Source organism: Brassica napus, chromosome A4, assembly GCF_020379485.1.
Source record: "Brassica napus cultivar Da-Ae chromosome A4, Da-Ae, whole genome shotgun sequence".
NCBI classification, from domain to species: domain Eukaryota; kingdom Viridiplantae; phylum Streptophyta; class Magnoliopsida; order Brassicales; family Brassicaceae; genus Brassica; species Brassica napus.
This window is the reverse complement of record NC_063437.1, coordinates 13,820,469-13,841,472: the sequence shown is the minus strand read 5'-3', so window position 1 is coordinate 13,841,472 and position 21,004 is coordinate 13,820,469. Positions and strand designations below refer to the sequence as shown.

Below are 21,004 nucleotides of genomic sequence, written 5' to 3'. Positions count from 1 at the left end.
TTACGACGAAGTAACGAGGAAAACTGCCCTCGTAAAACTTGTGTTTTCTTGTAGTGCAAGTACGGTTCTCTACTCGGTTCTCTACTCTGAGATTTAGATGAGATCATTCCCCTGCCGACTTAATCGCAAAAGAGTCATAACAAAATCGAAAATCACCATGATCCCCTACAGTTAAACCAAAGAACCTTGAAAAGACGTCAAATATGGATATCCTCTTTAAAAAAAGCGAGTCTCAGGCATCTCGAAACCTATGAATAGAAGCTTCAAATCTCTTAAAGTCTTCAAATGAAATCTCTATGTTGCTTTAGCTTCACTCGGGTTTGGACATCCCAATCACTGATCCGAAGATTTACCACACGCTAAACTTTACGAAACCTCTGTCTCCTTGTAAACGTGAAAGTACCTTTGAGATCACTTTTAATGGAAGCAATTCTCGTATCTTCACCTGGCCTTAATAATGCAACCAGAGATTCTAGAAAATATTGATGCTCAGCGAAAAGATCTCTCAACATCCATTGACTCGCCAGAAGACAAGGACAAGCCCCCTGAAACACTAATTGAACCTCAAACAAAACCGCTGTCGTCAACTGTGAGGAAACCTTAGAGAAATCGCTTTCGTAATCACTTTGTCCAAAACGCCTAACTTTGATCTTCATCTTCCTCGAAATGTCAGACATATGGTTTACGATTGATATCGCTAATACAAATAATATAGATAGTTTTTATTTAGGCTTTTATAATTTAGTTGAAATGCATTGAGAAATAAGGCAATATTTTGTTTGTTGGAATAAATGGATTTTGTGGCATATACTATTTAACTAAAAGTATAGGTTTAAATCAAATCAGTGGCAGGGTTATGTAATTACTTTGAAAATAAGAGGGCACCTCAAAAAATGACCTTCTCTTTTAAAAGTATTGATGATAAGATTTTCAAGTTATTTAGATTATACGCAAATAGTTAAGGAAATCCTTCATAATAATCAGAAAACAAAACTTGCGATCTTGTATGAAAACAAAACTTGCAATCTTTTATGTAGTAATACATATGATAAGAGTCAACCACAAAGTTGGTATTTTCGTTTTCAATTTCAGTAATATATCTGTACTTGAATTGACCAGAGTTTATAGTTTTCCATACTATTAACTTTGAATTAATTAATTTTTTTGTCTACATTATGAATTAAATTGCAAAAAGACAACTAAAAGTTATTAAGTTTTGCCATATTTATATCATATACCATTGGTGTAATTAAGCACCCAGATTTCAGATTTCAGATTTCAAGATAAGGTCTAGGAAATTACCGCCTCTCTTTCTCTCGGAGGAGCTCACCTTTATTCTTGTTGCCGCATCGTAGGTTTGTTTCATCTCTCTAAGAATCATATCATCTGTAAACAATTTTATCTTCTGTAGTATGTGACTAAACAACATTTTATATTGAAATTACGGCTCTAGAATATTTATTTTTTGTTTGATTCAAATATTCGAAACAAAAATCCTTTCCTGGAAAATAGTGATATAAAGTCTTTTAAATCGTTGAAGAAAGATTTTCTGATTTCCTGCATCTGCAAAATCGTCTTGAGTTAGACGTGTGTATGAGTGTATCTATACAACTTATGTGTTAACGCAGATTACATCTCGATACATAATTTGTTTTAACATGGTCGTTTTTTACTGATGCAGAACTTGCTAGGGAAAAAGAAAGCGAAGATGAACATTTCAGAAACAAAAGTTAAAACAGAAGTTGATTCTTCTTCATCAGACCATCCTTGTCCTTTGGCTCTTGTCACGGCTTCGAATGTACGCAAAGATACTCAGGTATTTATACTTTTTTGCATATTGTCTTTTAGTCTTTCGTTACTATTGTAAACAAAAATTATGGTAATAGTTGGTCCAACATTTTCAAAAAAAAAATTGATGCCTTATATGATCACTTGAAAACTTTGTGCCCTTATTATTTATCGCTTAAAATCATGGCTCTAAACGGTCCGTTCTTTTGCCTATGCTTAGGATTTAGATCCCCTTGTGGCTTAGCCTGGAAACACTGACATGGTTTTGGTTCCTTTGTCTTTCCAAAGAAATTCAATAGTTAACCTAAACGTTGTTTTGATTAGATTTCAAAAAAAAAAAATAGTTTATTTTGTTTTTTATTAAATACCAGAAAGTTTGAAGCAGAAATCCATAATCCTTCAAAACACGACACCACAACATCTAATATTAGTTTTTTCCCGATTAGTATGTGCATGTCTTGAAGATGGTGCAAAATATTTGAACACGACATGTCGTTTTGTAGTGGATTGGTTTGGTTTGGTTTATTTTCCTACTTCCCCTTCCTTATTTCATGCGTAGAGAAGTATCTGGTTCTAGCTATATCATCGTTAAGTCATGAATAGAGCTTTTTGTTAAATGTTATACAGCTTGGCATCATGAGTAAATGCTGAAAAGGTCTGAACCTTTAATATATTTTGTGCAGTGTCTTCGACAAGATTTATGCCCCACAGTATCTATCCATGATGGTACACAAGGTGATAATAACAAGAAGAAGCGTCGGGGACGTCCTCCAACTTCCCCAAGCCAAAAACAATTTATGAAGTTAAAACTTGCACATGACAGCCTCATAAAATATAGACAGGTGAGTTCTAATTAACAATCAACTCTTATTCCAGATGGTTAGATCAACCCTAGTTTGGTCATGGTACTTTCTCTGAAATTAATCTTACGCAATCCGCTTAAACATTTTTCAGTATCTTTCAGTGCCATTTATGAGAGCAAATGGCATGACCAAACCAGGGCTGATAACTCTGGTAGGAAAAGATGGTGCAAAGTGGAAAGTGAATCTTTACGAGGAGAAATCCGGAAGCTCACTGTGTCTTGGAAAGGGGTGGAAAGATTTTGCTAAAGCAAACGGGTTAAAGACTGGTGAATACTTCACCTTGGAGTCAGCATGGAAAAATGAAATTCCTATGCTCAGCTTGGTCAACACAGAGTCTGCCAGTGACGGAAAGGAGAGAGGAGAGTCTTCAAAAGCCATGGAGAAAGAGAGAAGTACTGATACATCTTCAATCGTCCAAAACCGAGTAGTGACATTGGCCCTTGAAACTAAAGATGTCAAAGCATGTACATTGGTAAGTTTATTAAAACAATTATTGCAAAAGAGGTGGATTAGAAATTGTATCTTAAATTATATATTTTGCAGCATCTTCCAAGTGAATTCGTGACAGCTATTGGCATCAAGAAGCTTGGAACGATAACCTTGCTTGGCAAGGATGGAATGGAGTGGTGTGGATGTCTTTTGTCAAGAGATGGAACCGTGGCTGTTGGAGTTGGTTGGAGAAATTTCTGTGAGGCTAATGGTGTAAAGTTAGGTGATTCATTCAGCCTAGTATTCATTAACGAAGAAGAGGACACAGGTCCGGTATTCAAGTTCAGTCCCAACTCCGGGAACTGAGAAAAATTGTTTTAATTAAAAGCATTTGAATTGCCATTAGTCTTCCCATCAAACAAAGACTTTTCGTTTGTTATGTTTTTTTTTTCTTTTCGTTTGTTATGTTTTTCAGTTCTGATAAATAACTAATATCGAAATGGCCATATGATTATGTATCTCATATTGTTATGTTTCTCGGTTCTGATAAATAACTAATATCGAAATGGCCATATGATTATATCTCATATATTTTCATGAAACTGTGACTCATGTTATTGGACAAGCTGTCTCTTGTCCAAGTTTGTTTCTATTGAACGTTTAGTTCTGAACGTGGTAAACTTTCATCTTATCGCAACGTTTCAAGTAAGTTCAAGCAATTGTCTTTCGTTAATCAGTTTTTTTGGCATACCCTAACACTTTCTCATTTTCCATATGAGAAACTTTTTTATTCTTAGATCATAAATTCGGAATCCAAATCTCAAACCCTAAATTTTATAGCCTAAACTCAACTTTTAAAACTTTCACAGTGGTGAGACAACATATGACTAAATAAAGGAAAGTTAAATGCTAAATCCAAATCTTAAACCATAACAATTACAATTACAAATGCTTAATCCAACACATAGATGATTATATAAAGAAAACATAACTGTATGCATATTAAAAAAATTCAAACACATATACATATTTAATTTGTCAATACTGTATATTTTAAAATTTTAATATATGAGCTCACCCTGTGCAAAGGCAGGTCGTATCCTAATGACGTAGTATTAAGCTGACAAAAGAAAGATAAACTTTGAACATAAGTACTAAAACCTAAACAAAATCTAAAAACTAAATCTTAAACTTGAGTTGCAATATATACAGTGATTTGATGTAACTTTTGAGTAATAATTATATGGTAAAAGACAGTAAATTATATAGTAACTTAGTAATAGAAATATGAGTTATCTATTTTATTAAAATAGATAATGGTAACTTTTTGTTGTATAACTTGAGTTTAGTTTTAAATCAAATTTAATATAAATTAAAATATCAGAGAATAAATGAAAGATTAAATTATTTTAAAATAGTAAATTGATTATTACTTTTAGAATTAATAAAAATAAAAAATTAACAAACTACTAATTATTGATAGTATTAATTAGTTATATATCCCCTATATATTAAAAGAGAAGCATTACAACATCTTTTTGTAGCCAAATGTCATCACCATAATCATTCTTAGAATCCTTAGAAAAATATGTTGATCCATATAAATATATAATAAGTTTTTTATTAAACTAACCATAAATTAATCATAAATGGTCTTCATTGTTTCCTTAAATAAAAATCACGGAATTACCTAATATGACTAAAGTATATATATGACAATTAATGATTTTGAATAATAAAGATTTGATAAAAATTAGTCTATTCTCTATCATTTTTTTTAATTTTAAATTATTAAAATAAATTAAACAACCACATTAACTATATAATAAAAATTTAGATTTTTTCATATATTTTATATTTTGAATTTTTAAAAACGAATATAAATGACTTAAGTTGCTAAAAATCTCACATAGAAATTTTTGTGATCCATAGTTTAAAATTTATGTTATAACAAAATACAAATAATTACGAAATTACATAAGTAGGAAGTCTCATTATATAAATATTATATATATATGTATATTAATAGTTTTTAAAAATAAATTATATACCATATAAAATACATAAGTATTTTAATTTCAAATTTGCTTTGAATTTTTCTGATAAACATTTTGAACAATTATTGACAACTTAATATTTAGATTTTAAATTTGGTATTGAATGTTTTTAAAATTATAAATTACTAAAACTATTAAACATCCCACAAATTTTTTATTGTTATCATTGATTTAATTTTTTTTAATAAATAAATACAAATGATCAAAAATAATATGAGTATAAAATATTTTTTAAAAGATGTCAATATTAAAAATGTACTATATATCTATGTTAATATCATTTAAACTTAATTTTATGTCATAGAAAATAGAAAAAAAATGTTTGGCTAGATTAATAAAAGTTATTTAAGTATTTGTACCAATTTCATTATATATGTAATAGTTACTAAATTTTTAATTATTCAATATATATTTATTATTTCATAATATATAAAAAATATAGAATACTTAAACATAATTTATATATAATATTCATCTAGCGCAAGGCGCGGGTCTTAACCTAGTTAATAATATAAAGAAGTTACAGACATTAATAATAACTTAAGTTTTAATTTAAAAATCTGATAGTAATAGACGCCCTAGAAAAGCTTACTCTAAATCTATAAAAAGCTGATAATAATATATAGTTCGTCCAAATGGTCCGTATTTTTCTTAAAACCTTTAAAATTATAAAAGGAACTTAAAGAAAACAATACAGACAATGTCTTGAAATAACAAGTCGTATTTAACCTGTTGAGAAATTCCTCAAAAGAGAAAATGACAAATTAATCACTTACAAAATACAAACAAAAACCTTTAATTGTAATCGTTTTAGCTCTTTTTAGATAAAAGAGTTAATAATCTCAATGCAGGATATGGTTAAATATATATAGTCAATCGACTGCAACAAAATACAGATCAGTTAAAATTTCTGACAGAATATCGACCAATACAGATCTGTCTGAATTTGTCATAATTTCACCGGGATTTTTCAACGATTTTTTTTTTCATCAGAAAGTTTTTCACATAAAAATGTATCTGTTATGTGCGATTTTCCGCTGAACAATTTTATTTTCAAATGAAGTTTTCGAACAGATTTCCGAAGAAACAATATATCCACTATGTAAAAGTTCTATAAATTGAAAATACTTAACAAAAGTTCTGTAATTCGTCAGAAATCTGTTATCGAAAATTTGAGACATGCTTTAATAACTTTGGATAGCTTAAAGTCTAACTAAAATAAATCTAACTTTAAATATTTTACAACTAATTTAAAACCTCTAACAACAATCAGACCCTAAGGGGCTGGTATTGGATTGGGAAGTTTGGTGGAATTAAATATAACTGTAATTAGGATTCTTTTTAATGGATTTCATTGGATTCTTAAAAGATAAGAAGAAAAATAAAGATCAAGGGAATAAATTCTTTACGCGATAAGCAATTGGATTTTAGAACTATGACGTACTTGGGCTTAGACTTTGTTTCCAAGTCAACAATAAAAAATCATTGATATTCAGAGAATCTAGGTAACAAAATCTGTTTAGTAACTAATCAACGTAATATATGGAGAAAATTTTTGAAAAGAACAAACATTTGGTTCCCAACGTTTAAAAACTCAATGGATTTTTATTTTCTTCAACCAGATGTGGTTGCTTGATCTCAACAATTTCCATGATTTTTTTCCCAACTGTATCCAAATAAACAACACCATATGACTGAACATAACCACACCGTAATTTCTCCCTCCTGCCGCCTTAATCACTACTCTCTCAGCCGTCGGACGCGGTGCATCCTCCGCCTTCTTGTACATCTCCGGCAACAGAAACTGCATCGTCACCGTCTTCTTCTTCTCTCCTCCTCCTTCCTTGGTCACAACCGGAGCAGTTTGCCGAACACGCCTATGTACTTGGCCAAGACCATAAAGCCACCGTCTTTGTTGTGTTTGAACTCGGAAGGATCATAAGTTGTGGTGAAGAAGGATGATAAAGAAAGGAATGGTGGTGCAGGAAGTATTTGAAATCCACGTAAAAAAGTTAGGATTTGTTTCCTCTTGTTTTTTATGGAAAAGTACATTAAAATCTATCATAACTTATTTCTCATAAAATCTATGAGGATATTGAATAATAGGAGAATTTAATTCTTTCCAAATTCTATTTGACAAATCCTTAATTCAATAACATTGGATTTTAATTCATTTTTTTCAATTCCACAATTGAATAACATTTGATTTAATATCAGACTTAAATTCCATCAAACTCCATTAAACTACCAAATTCAATAACACCCACTAAAACTGCCATGAACGGATTTAGGCATGGGAATCGAGTATTCGGTTTGAGTTCATAGGGGTGGTCACTTTATCCGATATCCGAAGTCGCCCCCGAATTCGATCCGAAAAACTTAAACCGAAATAGCAAAATATCCAAACGGGTATTGAATTAGAAGAGATTGGATATCCGAACCCGAACGGATAATATCCGAACCCAAATGGATATCCGAAGATAACCGAAAATATGTATAATTAACCATATATTTCTAGTTTACATCTCTCATTTTATATAAAATATTTATATTGATACTACACATACTTTAAATTCATATGATAGAATTACGGATAAAATGATTGGCTACTCACTTAAAATTCATGTCAAACTTTTTATTTCAAAAATTAACAAAAAGTTACATCCAATTTTTTTTAAAAAAAATAACCAAATTAATGTTTTTTTTAGTTTCAAAATGTTATGTCCAAATGTATTAACCATTCAATCTATTAAAAAAAAATGGTTAAGTGAAAGTTATATTTTTAAATACAAAAATTTGAGAAATGAAAAATTAATTTTTTTTTCAAAATCTAAATATTCGAACCCGATCCGAATTAACGGAACCCGAACTAAAAATACTTGAACCCGACCCAAAGTAGAGAAATACCAGAACGGGTTCTATACCTCTATACCGAAATACCCGAAAATCCGGAATACCTGACCCAAATGCCCACCCTTACGAGTTCGGTTCGGATCTTTTCGGGTTCGGATTCTTTGGATCCTGGAAATTTGGACCTATATAGGTACATATAATTTTCCGTACCGGTTTCGGATCAAGTTTTGTTGGGTCTGGATCGGTTCGGATCTATAATTTTAATATCCGTAAATTATCTGTAACTTTTGGGTATATTTTAGATCCAGATCGGTTCAGGTATTTAGGATCTAAAAAAACATAAAATACCCAAACTGGACCCGAAACCCGAAAACTATAAAAATACCTGAAAACCCGCAAAAATACCCAAAAAATTATCCTAAATCATATCCAGAAACCCAAAAAATACCTGAATTTTACCCGAATACCAAAACTATATTTTCTGAAAATTTAAAATTTTACCCTAAATCTAAAATTATACCCAAAAACCCGACCCCAAAACTTTAAAAAATACCTGAAATATCAAAAATATACTCAGTTACCCAAATATACCCAATATATACAATAATTTACAGGTACTTCGGATATTCATTTGGGTCCCGGATAGGATCCGAATCCGAACCGAAATCTGCGGGTCTAAAAAACCAACAAATACTTTAGCATGGACCCGGATCCAAATCTGTATTTTTAGATCAGTTTTGGTTCGGGTCTTCGGAACCGGGTAAAATGTTGAGACAAGTGCAGTTCTCCTGCGCGTGCAGTTCTCCCGTAATACATTCACCATTCACGTTTTTTTGTTTGCAAAAGCAGTTTAAGCGGGAGATCTGCATGCATTTCAATATTTTTGTATTTTTGTGGAAAAAAACGGGAGATCTGCATGCAAATCTCACCCGCTAACATTTGGTGGTGTTGATGTACTTTTTTTTCTTTTTGATAATAAATAATTTTGTTACAAACACTTAACTTTAAAATATATTTATCTGATTTTATAAATAATGTACAATGATTAGCTCAGACTATATAGTTTACACTAATACTCTTTATGTTGTTTTAAAATTATAAACGTGACGTTCAATCACTGTCAAAACACAACATTTTCAAAGAAAGAAGATATAAATCTTCCTACATAAATATCAACAAGGGTAAGTAGTTAATATTTTTTTTATGTTTTAAAATAGTTAATATATAGGTAAATGATTGAAATTTTGTAAATCTATTGAGAGAAAACAAATTTAAATGAAATCTTAACCGAGAACATGTTTTTATTGAGTTTTACGATCAAATAATTTTCATGACTAATTACCGTTTCAAATATCTTACACCCACTGGTAGAGAGTTTACCGGTGGTAAATTTAACCAAAAGTTCAATATTAGTGTAACCTACCGGTTCTCTCAAAAAAAATCTTGATCACCTAAAAATAAAATAAAAGAAGTATAAGTAGCTTATAAAATATTTACAGGCATTTTGGTTGATCCTATAACATCTAAGATATTTGTTTAGATATCTAGATGTAATTTTTATTGTTTTAATATATGATCTATAGTTTTAAACTGATTTTGTCATTCATAAGTTATAATAAATTATTTGATCGATTTGATATGTTTCTCTCCTACATGATCCGCTTGATCTGCACTTGTCTCGCTTGATCTATTGTTTGATCTCCATAATCTGCTTGATGTGCATGATATTCATTTACCATTTGAAGCCTTAAATGGATTAGTTGAACGCGGACTGGACGTCTTAAATATCTAATAGAAAATAAGTATTCAATAAATATAGTGAAAAGAAACAAGCTCTACATATAATAAATAGAGTAGAGTTCTTAAAACCTTCGGAAGCTTCTGAACATGGCGAATAAACGTTTCTTCAAGCCTTTTCTTCTTGGCTTCTACACCTACTTGGTACATTCTCTCTTTCCCTTTTTCCATATATGTCTATTGGGCCGTTTGTTTCTTCATCTGGATGAAGATGAAAGATTTGTTTGTTTAAGCACTAAAAGTACAATTCATTCAGATGGATCATCCGGATGACTTTTGGAAATCTAGGCTTAATTTTAAAGTTCATTCAACTGAAGCAATTTGGATCATTTGAATGGAGATTGTTCATTCAAAATGGTATAATGTCTATTATGTCCCTAATGTAATTCACAAATTACAAACCTAAACATAATATCATTTTTGTTACATATTGATAAAACTACAAAAACATGTTTTTCCATGAAAACCTTAAAACTATTTTTTCCCGCCAAAACTCCAAAAACTCATTTTTCCGCCAAAATTGCAAAAACGTGTTTTTCCGCAAAAATTGAAAAACGTGTTTTCATGCCAAAATCACAAAAACATGTTTTCACGCCAACACCCCAAAACACATTTTTCCGCCAAACACACAAAACACGTTTTCCTGCCAAAATTGCAAATACGTGTTTTCACGCCAAAACAAAAAAACGTCTTTTCTCGCTAAAACCGAAAATTTCGTTTTCCCGCCAAAACCGGAAAATCTTGTCTTTCCCGCCAAAAACGTGTTTCTTCGCCAAAACCGCAAAAAAAAACATGTTTTCCCGCCAATACCGCAAAAACGCATTTTCTCGCCAATAACGAAAGATCTCGTTTTCTCGCCAAAACCGAAAATTTTTGTTTTCCCGCAAAAGTCGCAAAAACGTGTTTCCCTCCAAAACCGCAAAAAAAAAACACGTTGTCCTGCCAAAACCGAAAATTTGTATTTTCCCGCCGTTCCCTGGTCACCATTCATACCCGAAATGGCCTACAGTTAGGAGAATCCTTCACGTTGGAGTTCACTAAATGAACATGCCAGAGCAGCTCCTGACTCCTGTACTTAAGTTATGTTCTCAGAAGACTAATAAATGCAAAAATATGTTAGAAACAGAAATATGTACAGTGGAGAGACCAAGGCTTTAGGGAAAGGAAGCAGGTCTACAATAAATAGGAGTATTAAAGAAACCAAACAAAAAAAAGAAGCTCTACAATAAATGATCGGCGTCTTCAAGTTGGTTTATTACACTATTTTCAGTCTAGAATGTAGCCTACTAGAATTCGAGAGACTCAGAGCTTCTGAAGTTTATGAGGATGGTGAATAAAGGTTTCTTCAAGCCTCTTCTTCCTGGCTTCCACAGCCACTTGGTAATTCCTCTCTTTCCCTGTTTCTATATATGTCTATGTCTCTCTGATAAGCCAACCAAGAGATGGTTTCTGTGTTGTAACTGCATGTTGCTTCAGACAATTCCTGTAGCCTTCTTCTTGAAGTATATAGAAGGAACAAATGAGCACCATACGGCGAAGCTGAGATCAGACGCGTCAATGATAACCTGGCAAGTGAAAATAGAAGATGGCAAGAAACTCACTGAAGGTTGGAAAGAGTTCGCTCTTGCACACGATCTCCGTATCGGCGACATTCTCATTTTCAGACAAGAGAAAGACATGGCTTTCCATGTAACACTCTTGGGACCTAGTGACTGTGAGATTCAGTATGAGTCGTGTTCAGAAGAGGAGAACAACCTCGGTGAGTTGTGTTCTGTCTCCGTCTAAATCTCTGAATCTCAGACTGGCTTGTAAGAAATGTTCTCAAGTAACAAAGTTTAAACGGTAATAATATGCATGCAGAAGCAGAGAGAATCAATTTGACTACTTTGCATGTTGAGATATTTTCTTTTCTTTTTTTTCAGGGAAGATTCCAAAGAAAATGAATTCAAAAAGAGAAGCAGAGTCTTCTTCTTCACTAGATCCATCTTGTTTTAAGACTAATATATGGCCTTCGTCCCTACGTTATGACACATTGGTATGCTACTCTTCATTTAAACATATGTTGTATTAAAACTAAGCTATGGTATATATCTTGTATTGTAATGTATTTTCAGAACCTTCCAAAGAGTTTTGTGAGGGCGAATGGTCTAGAGACAAGCTGTGGAGGAGAGATTGTTCTGATGAATGAAAAGGGTAGACCATGGACTTTGGTTTTAAAACAAAAGCTAAGTGGGACTACTTACATCAGACGTGGGTGGAGACGTTTCTGTATTGCCAATAGGCTTAAAACTGGAGGCGTCTACACTTTCAAACTAATCCAAAGTGGGAGAACTCCGGTTCTTCTTTTGTCCTCTAAAGAGTCAGAGTCAGAGTCAGAAGAAAGAAACTTCGGTGAGCTGTGCTCTTTGTCATACTAATGGTGCTTATTTTGGAACATGGATAAGTTTGACTGCGACATTACTTACCACTTAATTTTTTGTTTTTTCAGAGAAGATCCAGAGGAAGAAAGCAGAGTCTTCTTCACTAGACCCCTCTTGTTTTGTGGCTAATATCTCGCGTGCAACCCTACGTTATGACACACTGGTATTCATCTACTCTTAATTTTGAATGATAAAAATATACCAATGGTGTGAATTAGATATAACGCATGTTGTATTTTATAAATGAGTTTTCAGGGTCTTCCAATGAAATTTTCAAGGGAAAATGGTCTAGAGGCAAGATGTGGAGAGATTGTTCTAATGAATGAAAAGGGTAGAACATGGAAGCTAAATCTGAAAAGAAAGAGATCATGTGGAACTATGTATATCACACAAGGGTGGAGAAGTTTCCGTAGTGCCAATGGACTTAGAGCTGGAAGTTCTTCCACTTTCAAACTGATCAAAAGAGGAGGAACTCTGGCTCTACGTTTGTCATCTAAAGAGACTGAAGAAGAAGAAGAAGATTGCTCATTAAAAGCTATTGAAGTGGAGTCTCTTTCCACAGAACCAGAAAGCGATGAAGAGAGCAGCCAAGATGACGAAAAAATCAAGAAACATAGATCGACATGGAAAGCTTCATCTTCACAATCCCAAAACCGATTTGTGACACTAACGCTTAGACCTTTCAATCTTGAAAAGTATTCACTGGTTAGTATCATAACTCCAAGCCATTCGTGTGTTGGCATTCTGCTGAGTCTTGAATCCTTTATTTGAATCTTTGTTGCAGTTTCTTCCTTTACGCTTCACCAGGTGGCACGGCATCAATGAGGAAACTAAAATGAGACTGTTGGACAAAAAGGGTGTCATGTGGTCTACGGATCTGCGGGCTGGGAAAATTAATAATGATAAGATAAGATTGGTGGGAGGTTGGCAAGAATTCTTCAAAGCTAACTGTGTGAAGACAGGTGAATCGATCATGTTAAAGCTGATATGGGAAGGAGACAAGAGATGTGTCCTCAAGTTCTGCTCTAAGGTGAAGCATGAAACCAAATGAAACTGTATCTTTGTACTATGTTTTAGCTTTTTTAATTTCCTATGACGAATTAAAATGAATCAACGTTTGGCCTTTTTGATAGTTTGGGATTTGTGAATTTTTTTTTTTTTGTCAACGGGATTTGTGAATGTTTTTTTACCGTAAGTAGAAGATACTCGAACATCACACACAAAATCAACACCAAAGCGAGACAGACACTAAAGAAACATTTAAGGCATTGAGATAAAAAGGTAATTTTGATAGTTTGTGAAACATCAACTTTTAGGCCTTAATTCTACTAAAAGAATGTAATTTTGATAGTCGCTTTAACAATCAAATATTTTGATAGAACCTTTCGCCCAAAAAAAGATAATTGGAAGGCAGGATTGTATCATTAAAGAGGATGAGGTGCCTTTATTTGGGGACCAGGATAGCCAATTGGATCCTGAGTATTAGTATTTATCACCATTGGAAGCATGCAGAGTTTCAAGTTACACACGAAACACCAATTTAGGAACTTCAGTTTAAATGCTTTGAAAGTCAGTTGCAAATTTCACGGACAAACCATAAACTATTAAATGAAATATAAATTTTTTATATGTTTAAGGTACATTTTTATACTTCTAAAAAACATTAAATGAAAATATTTAAATTGATTAAAGTTTATTAGTGAAAAGTTATTGGAAAGTATATAATAAAGTAAAAGAAAAATTAAATTATAAACATTTATTGAATTTTTAATAAGCATGAACATTTTAGAAAATCTTACTTTTAAGAAGAGGGAGTATGATACAACATTTCTGAAAGATTACAAGATACCACGATCTTCTTGATGTCTAGCATAATGACAACTGTTGATCAAAAAAAAAAAAACATAATGAAAACTATACAACATTCCTGCGAAACAAGTTTACAAGATACGATGTCTAGCATAATGTCAATGGTTACATGCCTGTGGTCTAATCAAGTGTTATTCCCATTAACAGACCAAGAAAAAAAAACTAATTGTGATTTGAATGGAAACAAGATTACCCGAAAAGTACGCGTTCATGCCCGATAAAAATGTGCTAAATGAAGAATAAAATCACATAACGAATTAACTAAGCGCTCGTAGCTTGGTGGTAAAGAAGGTACAGCTGTACTGCCCGCCACCCGGGTTCGAGTCTTGGCCACAACGGATTTAACATCCCTTCCGTTGGGGCGCTGGACCCCTTTCGGGGGATAGTTGGGACTGTGGCTGCCCAGATACCAGAGTTATCAAAAAAAAAAAAAAAAAAAAATCACATAACGAATTAATAATCCACCAACGTTAGACTCACAATACCTAAAGATGCCAATATTGCAACATTTAAATGAACGCATTCTTGCAACAATTTAAATAACATACATGCAACGATTACAATAACAAACACTTCCAACAATCCCTCTTTCGCTCATACATGCAAATAAGATCTGACTGTAATGATCAAAAAAAGACAAAAGCTTGATGAAGTCAACCCATAGCAAAACAATGTTCCTGGATACTCTTATCAGTGATTAGATTTGAATGAAACCCAACAAGGATATCTGATAACCGAAGTAACAAATTCTTTTGTGCCAAAGCCCAAATGAATTTCAATCTCAACGTTGCAAGGATCAAGATTTAACAACACTCGTCTGATAGTATCATCAATGGTTGTATTCACTCTGTTACGGACAAGTTAGATACCTGAGGCCACCCAAAATGTTCTCAGATAAGGAAAACATAATCCATCCAAAGGAGAAGAAAAATAACAAAATCAAACATCAAAACTCAAAGTTGAAAAGAGAGGGTCATCAGATAGGAGCGAAAGACTATTGCTACAGTTATGTAATCATGGAGATTATATCATCTGAACTATGCATTATTATTCCTCACTTGACCCTCCTTCGTAATTAAACCAAACAATGCTAGAGCTAATAGATGGGCCTCATTAAGATGATTAGGCTTATCAACACGGATTAATTTAGACATATGCTTGTCTTAATCGATTTAATCATCGGCCGATGCTAATAGAATCAACAAACAGAACAATTTAAAAAAAAAACAATTAGGACTCAGAATATAACAGAATGGTCGGCAAATAGACATTTTAGGGCCGATATTACGACGAACGAGACCTTTTAATCGTCACTGTCCTCTGGAAACAAAATCAAATTCACAAAACAAAAACAAATCTTTTTGGGAAGAAATCTCAGTAAAGCCAGCGTTTTTCACATCAAGGTAATTAAAACTCAGACGGTAATTCCATATTTTTTGCAATAATCATCATCGATTACTTTCCCCATAAATCAAATCAAATACAATTTTGATTAACAAAAAAAAAAATGTAATCGCCGAAATGGCCCCGTAGATCATAAGATCGATCAACAGGTTCCTATCAGAAAAGCGAAACACAAACATCTGTTTATGTCCAATGTAGCATCGACGATCACAGCCATGAATAGCTATCGTCGACGTGGCATCGGACAGTTTTCATCAGAATCAGAACAAATAAGCTTCGAACCTTAAGCGAAAGAAACTGAAAGCGGTCAAACCGGATGCAATTTCTGGTCCAATCCGCCGCCGCTAATATCAGAGAAGAGTAGAAACAGGATGTTAAGAAAAGAAGAGAAACTCGAGTTATATATATAGTGAGTATAGGAGGCGGCATAACACAAAAACCCTAATACAGAAGCTTAAAGTTATGATTTTATTATATTTTTGGTTGATTTAATATATTTTCTTTTACCATTTTTCCTTTTTTGTCGTCAATTTACAAAATTTACCATAACACAAATTTGTGATTCCACTCTTCTTAATACTTTGTGGGCTGTGTTTGATGATGAACTATATACAACAAAAAAGGTTTTTGAATCTCCTAGAAGTATATACTTTTCAGTTTCATATTTTTGACATTAGAGATTTCATTAAAAAAAAGACAGTAACTCATACAAAAAGACAAAACTAGTTCCTGTCACATTCATGTTATGTAAAAGAGTTTACTTGTTAAGCCAATACATTCCATCCATTAGCGCTAATTTCTCTTCAGAAACCAAACCAAAAAGGAAGCTCTAAAACTATTGCAGTGCCTTGTCATAACAAGGATCAGCTACACAGAATATCTGCCAGAAACATATTATCAACACTGATCATAATAATCAAGACAGCAACTTTGTAAATTCAGTGTGCATGAAAAGAGGTTTTATATGCCTTCTGAGTGCCATGCTGCCAAAATTTGTGAGCATTCCATGATGATTTTTTAAGTTTGTTGAGAATATCTTTCTATAGGCATATATATTTCTCATGCAGGGCTAAAGAGATTCAGGATGGTTGTGGACTGAGTCAAGAACTCTATTTTTCACCGGCTGGCCAGCAATGTATGTAAGTAACACCTATAAATATAGACGACTAAGAGGAATCAATTAATGTCAATTGTTGGATTTAAACTATCAACACCACACAACCTTGTCTATGTAAATGGTCGTCTCCTAAACTCTCAAAGCGGCTGTGTTATTGGGTGTCACATTGTTGGTATGTCTATGTCTTGTTAGTAAGATGGGCCATGTCTCTCTAGTAGATATTGTTCCGAGAAATCTTGTTTTAATTTTGCCATAGCTTCTGAAGGTTTAGCTGCGATGTCCTCCACTATGCCATACTGAAGACAACTTCTATTCTTGCATTTGACTCTGCTAGTAACTTAATATAAACAGAAACTAGTGTTCCACATGGTCTCCAGTGATAATCAGAACAACCTGAGTAAATGTTTTTTTTTTAAATAAAAAAATAGAAAGTGTTAAGAGGACTTCAGTTCATGCATGCTTGTTCTGTTACTTCAGCTGACTACTAATTTTTGAAGTCAAAGTCACTTTTGAATGTAGAGTTCACAAGTCTTCCTCTGAAACCAAACCCTTTAATGAATAAACAGAATAAGAAAAACAAACAAATAGCTCAACAATAAATATGTACATTAAGCTACTAACTATCATTGGTAGCTTTCACCAATGGAAACCGTCTCGAAGTTCAGGAAAAAAGTCAGACACAAAATTAATTAAAAGCTCTCTGATCTTAGTTAAATGTTGCGTTTATTACACTCTTTCCACTATGAAGTTGCAGTGTAGATGGTAAGAGGTAAAGGAACTTTGAGAATATGGCGAATCAACATTTCTTCAAGCCTCTTCTTCCCGGCTTCCACAGCCACTTGGTACTCAATCTCTCCCCTTCCTTTCGAATCTTTCTCTATCTCTTTGATGGTTCTGCTTTTGTATTTGCATGTTGCTTTAGAAAATTCCTGTAGCCTTCTTCTCCAAGCATATAGAAGGAAGAAATGAGCATAAAAACACGGCGAAGCTGAGATCAGACACGTCGGAGATAACCTGGAAAGTGAAGATAGAAGACGGCCTGAGACTCACTGACGGTTGGAAAGAGTTTGCTCTCGCACATGATCTACGAGTTGGTGACATTGTTATTTTCAGACAAGAGAAAGACATGGCTTTCCACGTTACACTGTTTGGACCTAGTTGCTGTGAGATACAATATGGAGCGTGTTTGGACGACAAGAACAAGCTTGGTGAGTTTTGTTCTGTAATAACTGTGACTTCGAGACTGACTTCAACACATGACTGAAGATTTACTCTCTGTCTTTTGCAGTTAAGATTCAAAGCAAGAAGAAAGTGAAGAAGAATACAAAAAGAGAAGTAGAGACTTGTACACTAGACCCATCTTGTTATGTGGTTAATGTCACGCCTTCAAGCCTGCGATATGACATGCTGGTATCTACTCCTAATTTGAACCAAAAAGCTCTCATTTCTGGGTCTGGTTTTGATCAAAACCATTTTCTATTGTAATGAATCTTCAGTATATTCCAAAGAGTTTTGCAAGGGCTAATGGTTTAGAGACTAGAAGTGGAGAGATTGTTCTGATGAATGAAAAGGGTACTTCGTGGACTTTAATTTTGAAACGAAAGAATTCATGTGGAACTATGTATATCACACGAGGTTGGAGACGCTTCTGTAGGGTCAATGGACTTAGAGCTGGAAGTTTCTTCACGTTCAAACTGATCCAAAGAGGAGGAACTCTTGTTCTACGTAAGTCTCCCTCCTCCACAGAGTCTGAAGATAGCTCAGAAGGTGATGAAATAGAGCCTCTTTCCACAGAATCTAAAAGCTTCAAGAAGACTAGTTCTATGTGGAAAGCATCATCTTCACCATTCCAAAACCTGTTTGTGACCTTAACTCTCAAACCTTACGAAGTCGAAAAATCTACACTGGTCAGTTTCATTGACATGCAGTTTGTCGGATTACACTCTATCCAAGTCTTGAATCATATTTTTTTGGAATCTTTGTTGCAGTATCTTCCTGTACAATTTACCAGGAGGCATAGCATCAATGAGGAAACTAGAATGACACTGTTGGACAAAAACGGTGTCAAGTGGTCTACGGATCTGCGGTCTGAGAAGAGAAGTGACAAAATAAGACTGGTAGGGGGTTGCAAAGAGTTCTTCAAAGCTAATTGTGTGGAGATGGGCGAATCGATCATTGTGAAGCTGATTTGGGATGGAGACACAAGTTGTGTCCTTAAGTTCTGCTCTAAGGTGTAGCAAGAGACTAGATGAAACTGTTTCTGAGTGTGATGTTTAAGCTTTTTGTAAGTTCCCAAGACGAATTAAAATGAATTAAGTCATGCCAGCTTGGTTATCTATCACTGGGCGATGATCAGAACCAATTATTTCTAGATACACCATATGAACCAATCATTCCATAAACTTCTATCCACTTTTCTTCTCTTTTTTTTTTTGTATCTACTATATTAAAAGAGAAGTCATGACTTCTTTCATGTGTGATATTTTAAAATTGACCTTTATAGAATGTCATTAAATTAAAACATATCATTTAAAACATAGCATTAACCGTGAAGCATCTATCTATTATACTAAATAATATTCCTTTCCATTAACAACCGAACTGTATTTAAGAAAATCACTAACCATTAGTTAAAACCAACCAAATCAGTTCCCTTTAATAGTGTAAACGATTTATCACCCTTCAGTTTCGTTTTTATTTCTATTCTTTTGTTCTTCGGTTCTTTAGTTATAAAAATTTATGATCATTTATCAGAGAGACACATAAGCGTTATTGAGAAAATTTGATTTTTTTCTATTTTCGGTTTGATTTGGGTAACAAAGTTAGGAACCGGCTAATATCTAAGATAATTTTGGATCTCATTATTTACAGTTTGATTATGTTTCTTTGGTTAATTCGGGTTAAAAGTCAGAAATTACATTTTCAAATAAAATCTTAGAACATTTCGAGTTTATGGAAAAAAATTGAATAATTCAGACAATTTTTAAATTTTAGAAAAAAAAGAATTCTGGTAATTTGTTTTTAAGGTACTTTGGTTTGTAAATATTAACTTTAAATTATTTGATTATTTTAAAACTAGATATAGTTAATTTTTATAAATATATAACTTTTTATAAAACAAGATTTCAACGTTAATAAAACAAATTGAAATCAAACACCCGCGCGATCGCGCGGGTCAATATCTAGTGAATGTTAAATTATTCAAAAAAAAAAACGTTGTTACATCCGAGTGATGCGATCAAGAATTGAAAGTTAACTTTTTACAGACTATGAAACAATAAAATCATCAACTGTTTGGTCTTGAGGCTAGCCAGTCGTGTAGCCCTTCCTCAAACCGAGTGTCTCCCAGCTTCCTCAGCGCGAGCTACATCTGTTCTTCATGGCCTTGTCAATCTCCTTGATCAGTTTCTGCTGTGTTGAAGGAGAACCTTCTCGTTTTCTCCATTGCATAATATCTCTTAAAATCCCCCTACCACAAACCAAAGAGCACCACTCTTGTAACTAGAGCTGGGGTTGCTAGTCCATCCGCCGACCCGGTCAATTTTTCTTGATTAAAATTTTGACTTTCATAACACTCGAAGAAAAATCATGTCCAGATTTGCAAGCAGCGGAACCCGCAGATAATATAATTTTTAATAAAATCATTATTGTTATAAAAAATAATATAATAATATATTTATAATGAAAATTATATAATTTTTACTGTCTTTTTTTTACAATTTTTTAGTAGATACTGTAAATCAAATTCAACCATCCGTCCATTTAAATTAGACTCGATCTGCACCCGCCACGCAACAGATCAAACGGGAACCGCAAATAAACATTTAAATCTCAGTTTTACTTTTTTTTTTGCCATCTACTAATATTATTATTAAAGCAACTAAAACTCGAAAAAGAAACTACATAAAATCCAAAGAAAGACAAGCAAAGGAACAAACATTTGGGAGTCAAGCCCATCAGTCCACCCGACATGGATCACAATTACTACACCTAAAAACCCAAAACTCTAAAAACCTAAACCCATGAGACGCTCCGTGCATCACGTGTCGAAATAAGAACATGGCTTGACCACGCGTTGAAACCTCAATTGCGAGGAAACACACGTTACCCTACTCTTCACACGTCATCGTTGTTTCGAGAAACCACCTCCGGATACACTCACCGACGTTTTACAGCGAATCACCGGAGACGGAATCACATCGTGCCTCCCTTCAACACCAAACCATCCTTCCACGGAAAGCATCGACCAGTCGCGATCTCATCCGAGAAACACCAATACACCCACCATGCTTGTGCTGACAGATCTCCGTCCATCGAAAAGCTTCAAATCGACCTGGGAGAAACAGAGCCACCGACAATGCGAAGTTTTAGAAACCTTCACTCCCGGAACTAAAAGCCGGCGACCAC

The 21,004-nt window shown here is 33.5% G+C and overlaps 3 protein-coding genes, 1 long non-coding RNA gene, 3 other non-coding genes and 1 pseudogene across 9 annotated transcripts; 3 read left to right on the top strand and 5 right to left on the bottom strand.

The window, feature by feature from the left end:
- Positions 1-548: 548 nt before the first annotated feature.
- Positions 549-3,817, top strand: LOC111215053 (B3 domain-containing protein REM12-like). The gene is made up of 3 exons (XM_048777717.1): positions 549-1,816; positions 2,472-2,630; positions 2,743-3,817. Exons 1-3 carry the CDS (start codon positions 1,676-1,678, stop codon positions 3,214-3,216), a joined length of 774 nt encoding a protein of 257 aa, XP_048633674.1. The 5' UTR covers positions 549-1,675; the 3' UTR covers positions 3,217-3,817.
- Positions 3,818-7,858: 4,041 nt separating this feature from the next.
- LOC106446666 (B3 domain-containing protein REM14) lies at positions 7,859-13,338 on the top strand. Of its 3 annotated transcripts, none has more exons than XM_022718166.2 (7): positions 7,859-9,931; positions 11,264-11,546; positions 11,710-11,822; positions 11,902-12,178; positions 12,276-12,370; positions 12,463-12,912; positions 12,992-13,338. In XM_022718166.2, exons 1-7 carry the CDS (start codon positions 9,878-9,880, stop codon positions 13,256-13,258), a joined length of 1,539 nt encoding a protein of 512 aa, XP_022573887.2. In that variant the 5' UTR covers positions 7,859-9,877; the 3' UTR covers positions 13,259-13,338. The 3 variants fall into 3 exon arrangements, with proteins under 3 accessions (XP_022573887.2, XP_048633671.1, XP_013743898.2); XM_013888444.3 differs by lacking the exon at positions 7,859-9,931 and adding an exon at positions 10,743-11,167; XM_048777714.1 differs by lacking the exon at positions 7,859-9,931 and having other exon boundaries at positions 10,739-11,546.
- Positions 13,339-14,601: 1,263 nt separating this feature from the next.
- Positions 14,602-16,822, bottom strand: LOC125608019. The gene is made up of 2 exons (XR_007339044.1): positions 15,763-16,822; positions 14,602-14,945 (listed from the first exon to the last, which is right to left on the bottom strand). It is a non-coding gene; the product is annotated as an uncharacterized LOC125608019 (long non-coding RNA).
- LOC125608434 lies at positions 15,045-15,143 on the bottom strand. The gene has a single exon (XR_007339330.1). It is a non-coding gene; the product is annotated as a small nucleolar RNA snR60/Z15/Z230/Z193/J17 (small nucleolar RNA).
- On the bottom strand, positions 15,310-15,395 carry LOC125608439 (annotated as a pseudogene).
- On the bottom strand, positions 15,449-15,531 carry LOC125608508. The gene has a single exon (XR_007339398.1). It is a non-coding gene; the product is annotated as a small nucleolar RNA snoZ7/snoR77 (small nucleolar RNA).
- Positions 15,582-15,727, bottom strand: LOC125608451. The gene has a single exon (XR_007339345.1). It is a non-coding gene; the product is annotated as a small nucleolar RNA snoR2/U65 (small nucleolar RNA).
- Positions 16,823-16,916: 94 nt separating the features above from the next.
- On the top strand, positions 16,917-18,936 carry LOC106446667 (B3 domain-containing protein REM14-like). The gene is made up of 5 exons (XM_022718167.2): positions 16,917-17,439; positions 17,520-17,805; positions 17,886-18,007; positions 18,094-18,504; positions 18,586-18,936. The coding sequence occupies exons 1-5, from the start codon at positions 17,386-17,388 to the stop codon at positions 18,832-18,834; spliced, it is 1,122 nt and encodes a 373-aa protein (XP_022573888.2). The 5' UTR covers positions 16,917-17,385; the 3' UTR covers positions 18,835-18,936.
- Positions 18,937-21,004: the final 2,068 nt, after the last annotated feature.

Coding starts and splice junctions, on each gene's coding strand:
- LOC111215053 (XM_048777717.1), top strand. CDS start 1,676: ATGCAGAACTTGCTAGGGAAAAAGAAAGCGAAGATGAACATTTCAGAA. Junction 1,817..2,471: donor ATGTACGCAAAGATACTCAG/GTATTTATACTT, acceptor TATTTTGTGCAG/TGTCTTCGACAAGATTTATG. Junction 2,631..2,742: donor GCCTCATAAAATATAGACAG/GTGAGTTCTAAT, acceptor AACATTTTTCAG/TATCTTTCAGTGCCATTTAT.
- LOC106446666 (XM_048777714.1), top strand. CDS start 11,108: ATGAGGATGGTGAATAAAGGTTTCTTCAAGCCTCTTCTTCCTGGCTTC. Junction 11,823..11,901: donor CCCTACGTTATGACACATTG/GTATGCTACTCT, acceptor ATGTATTTTCAG/AACCTTCCAAAGAGTTTTGT. Junction 12,371..12,462: donor CCCTACGTTATGACACACTG/GTATTCATCTAC, acceptor ATGAGTTTTCAG/GGTCTTCCAATGAAATTTTC.
- LOC106446667 (XM_022718167.2), top strand. CDS start 17,386: ATGGCGAATCAACATTTCTTCAAGCCTCTTCTTCCCGGCTTCCACAGC. Junction 17,440..17,519: donor CCGGCTTCCACAGCCACTTG/GTACTCAATCTC, acceptor ATGTTGCTTTAG/AAAATTCCTGTAGCCTTCTT. Junction 17,806..17,885: donor GGACGACAAGAACAAGCTTG/GTGAGTTTTGTT, acceptor TGTCTTTTGCAG/TTAAGATTCAAAGCAAGAAG.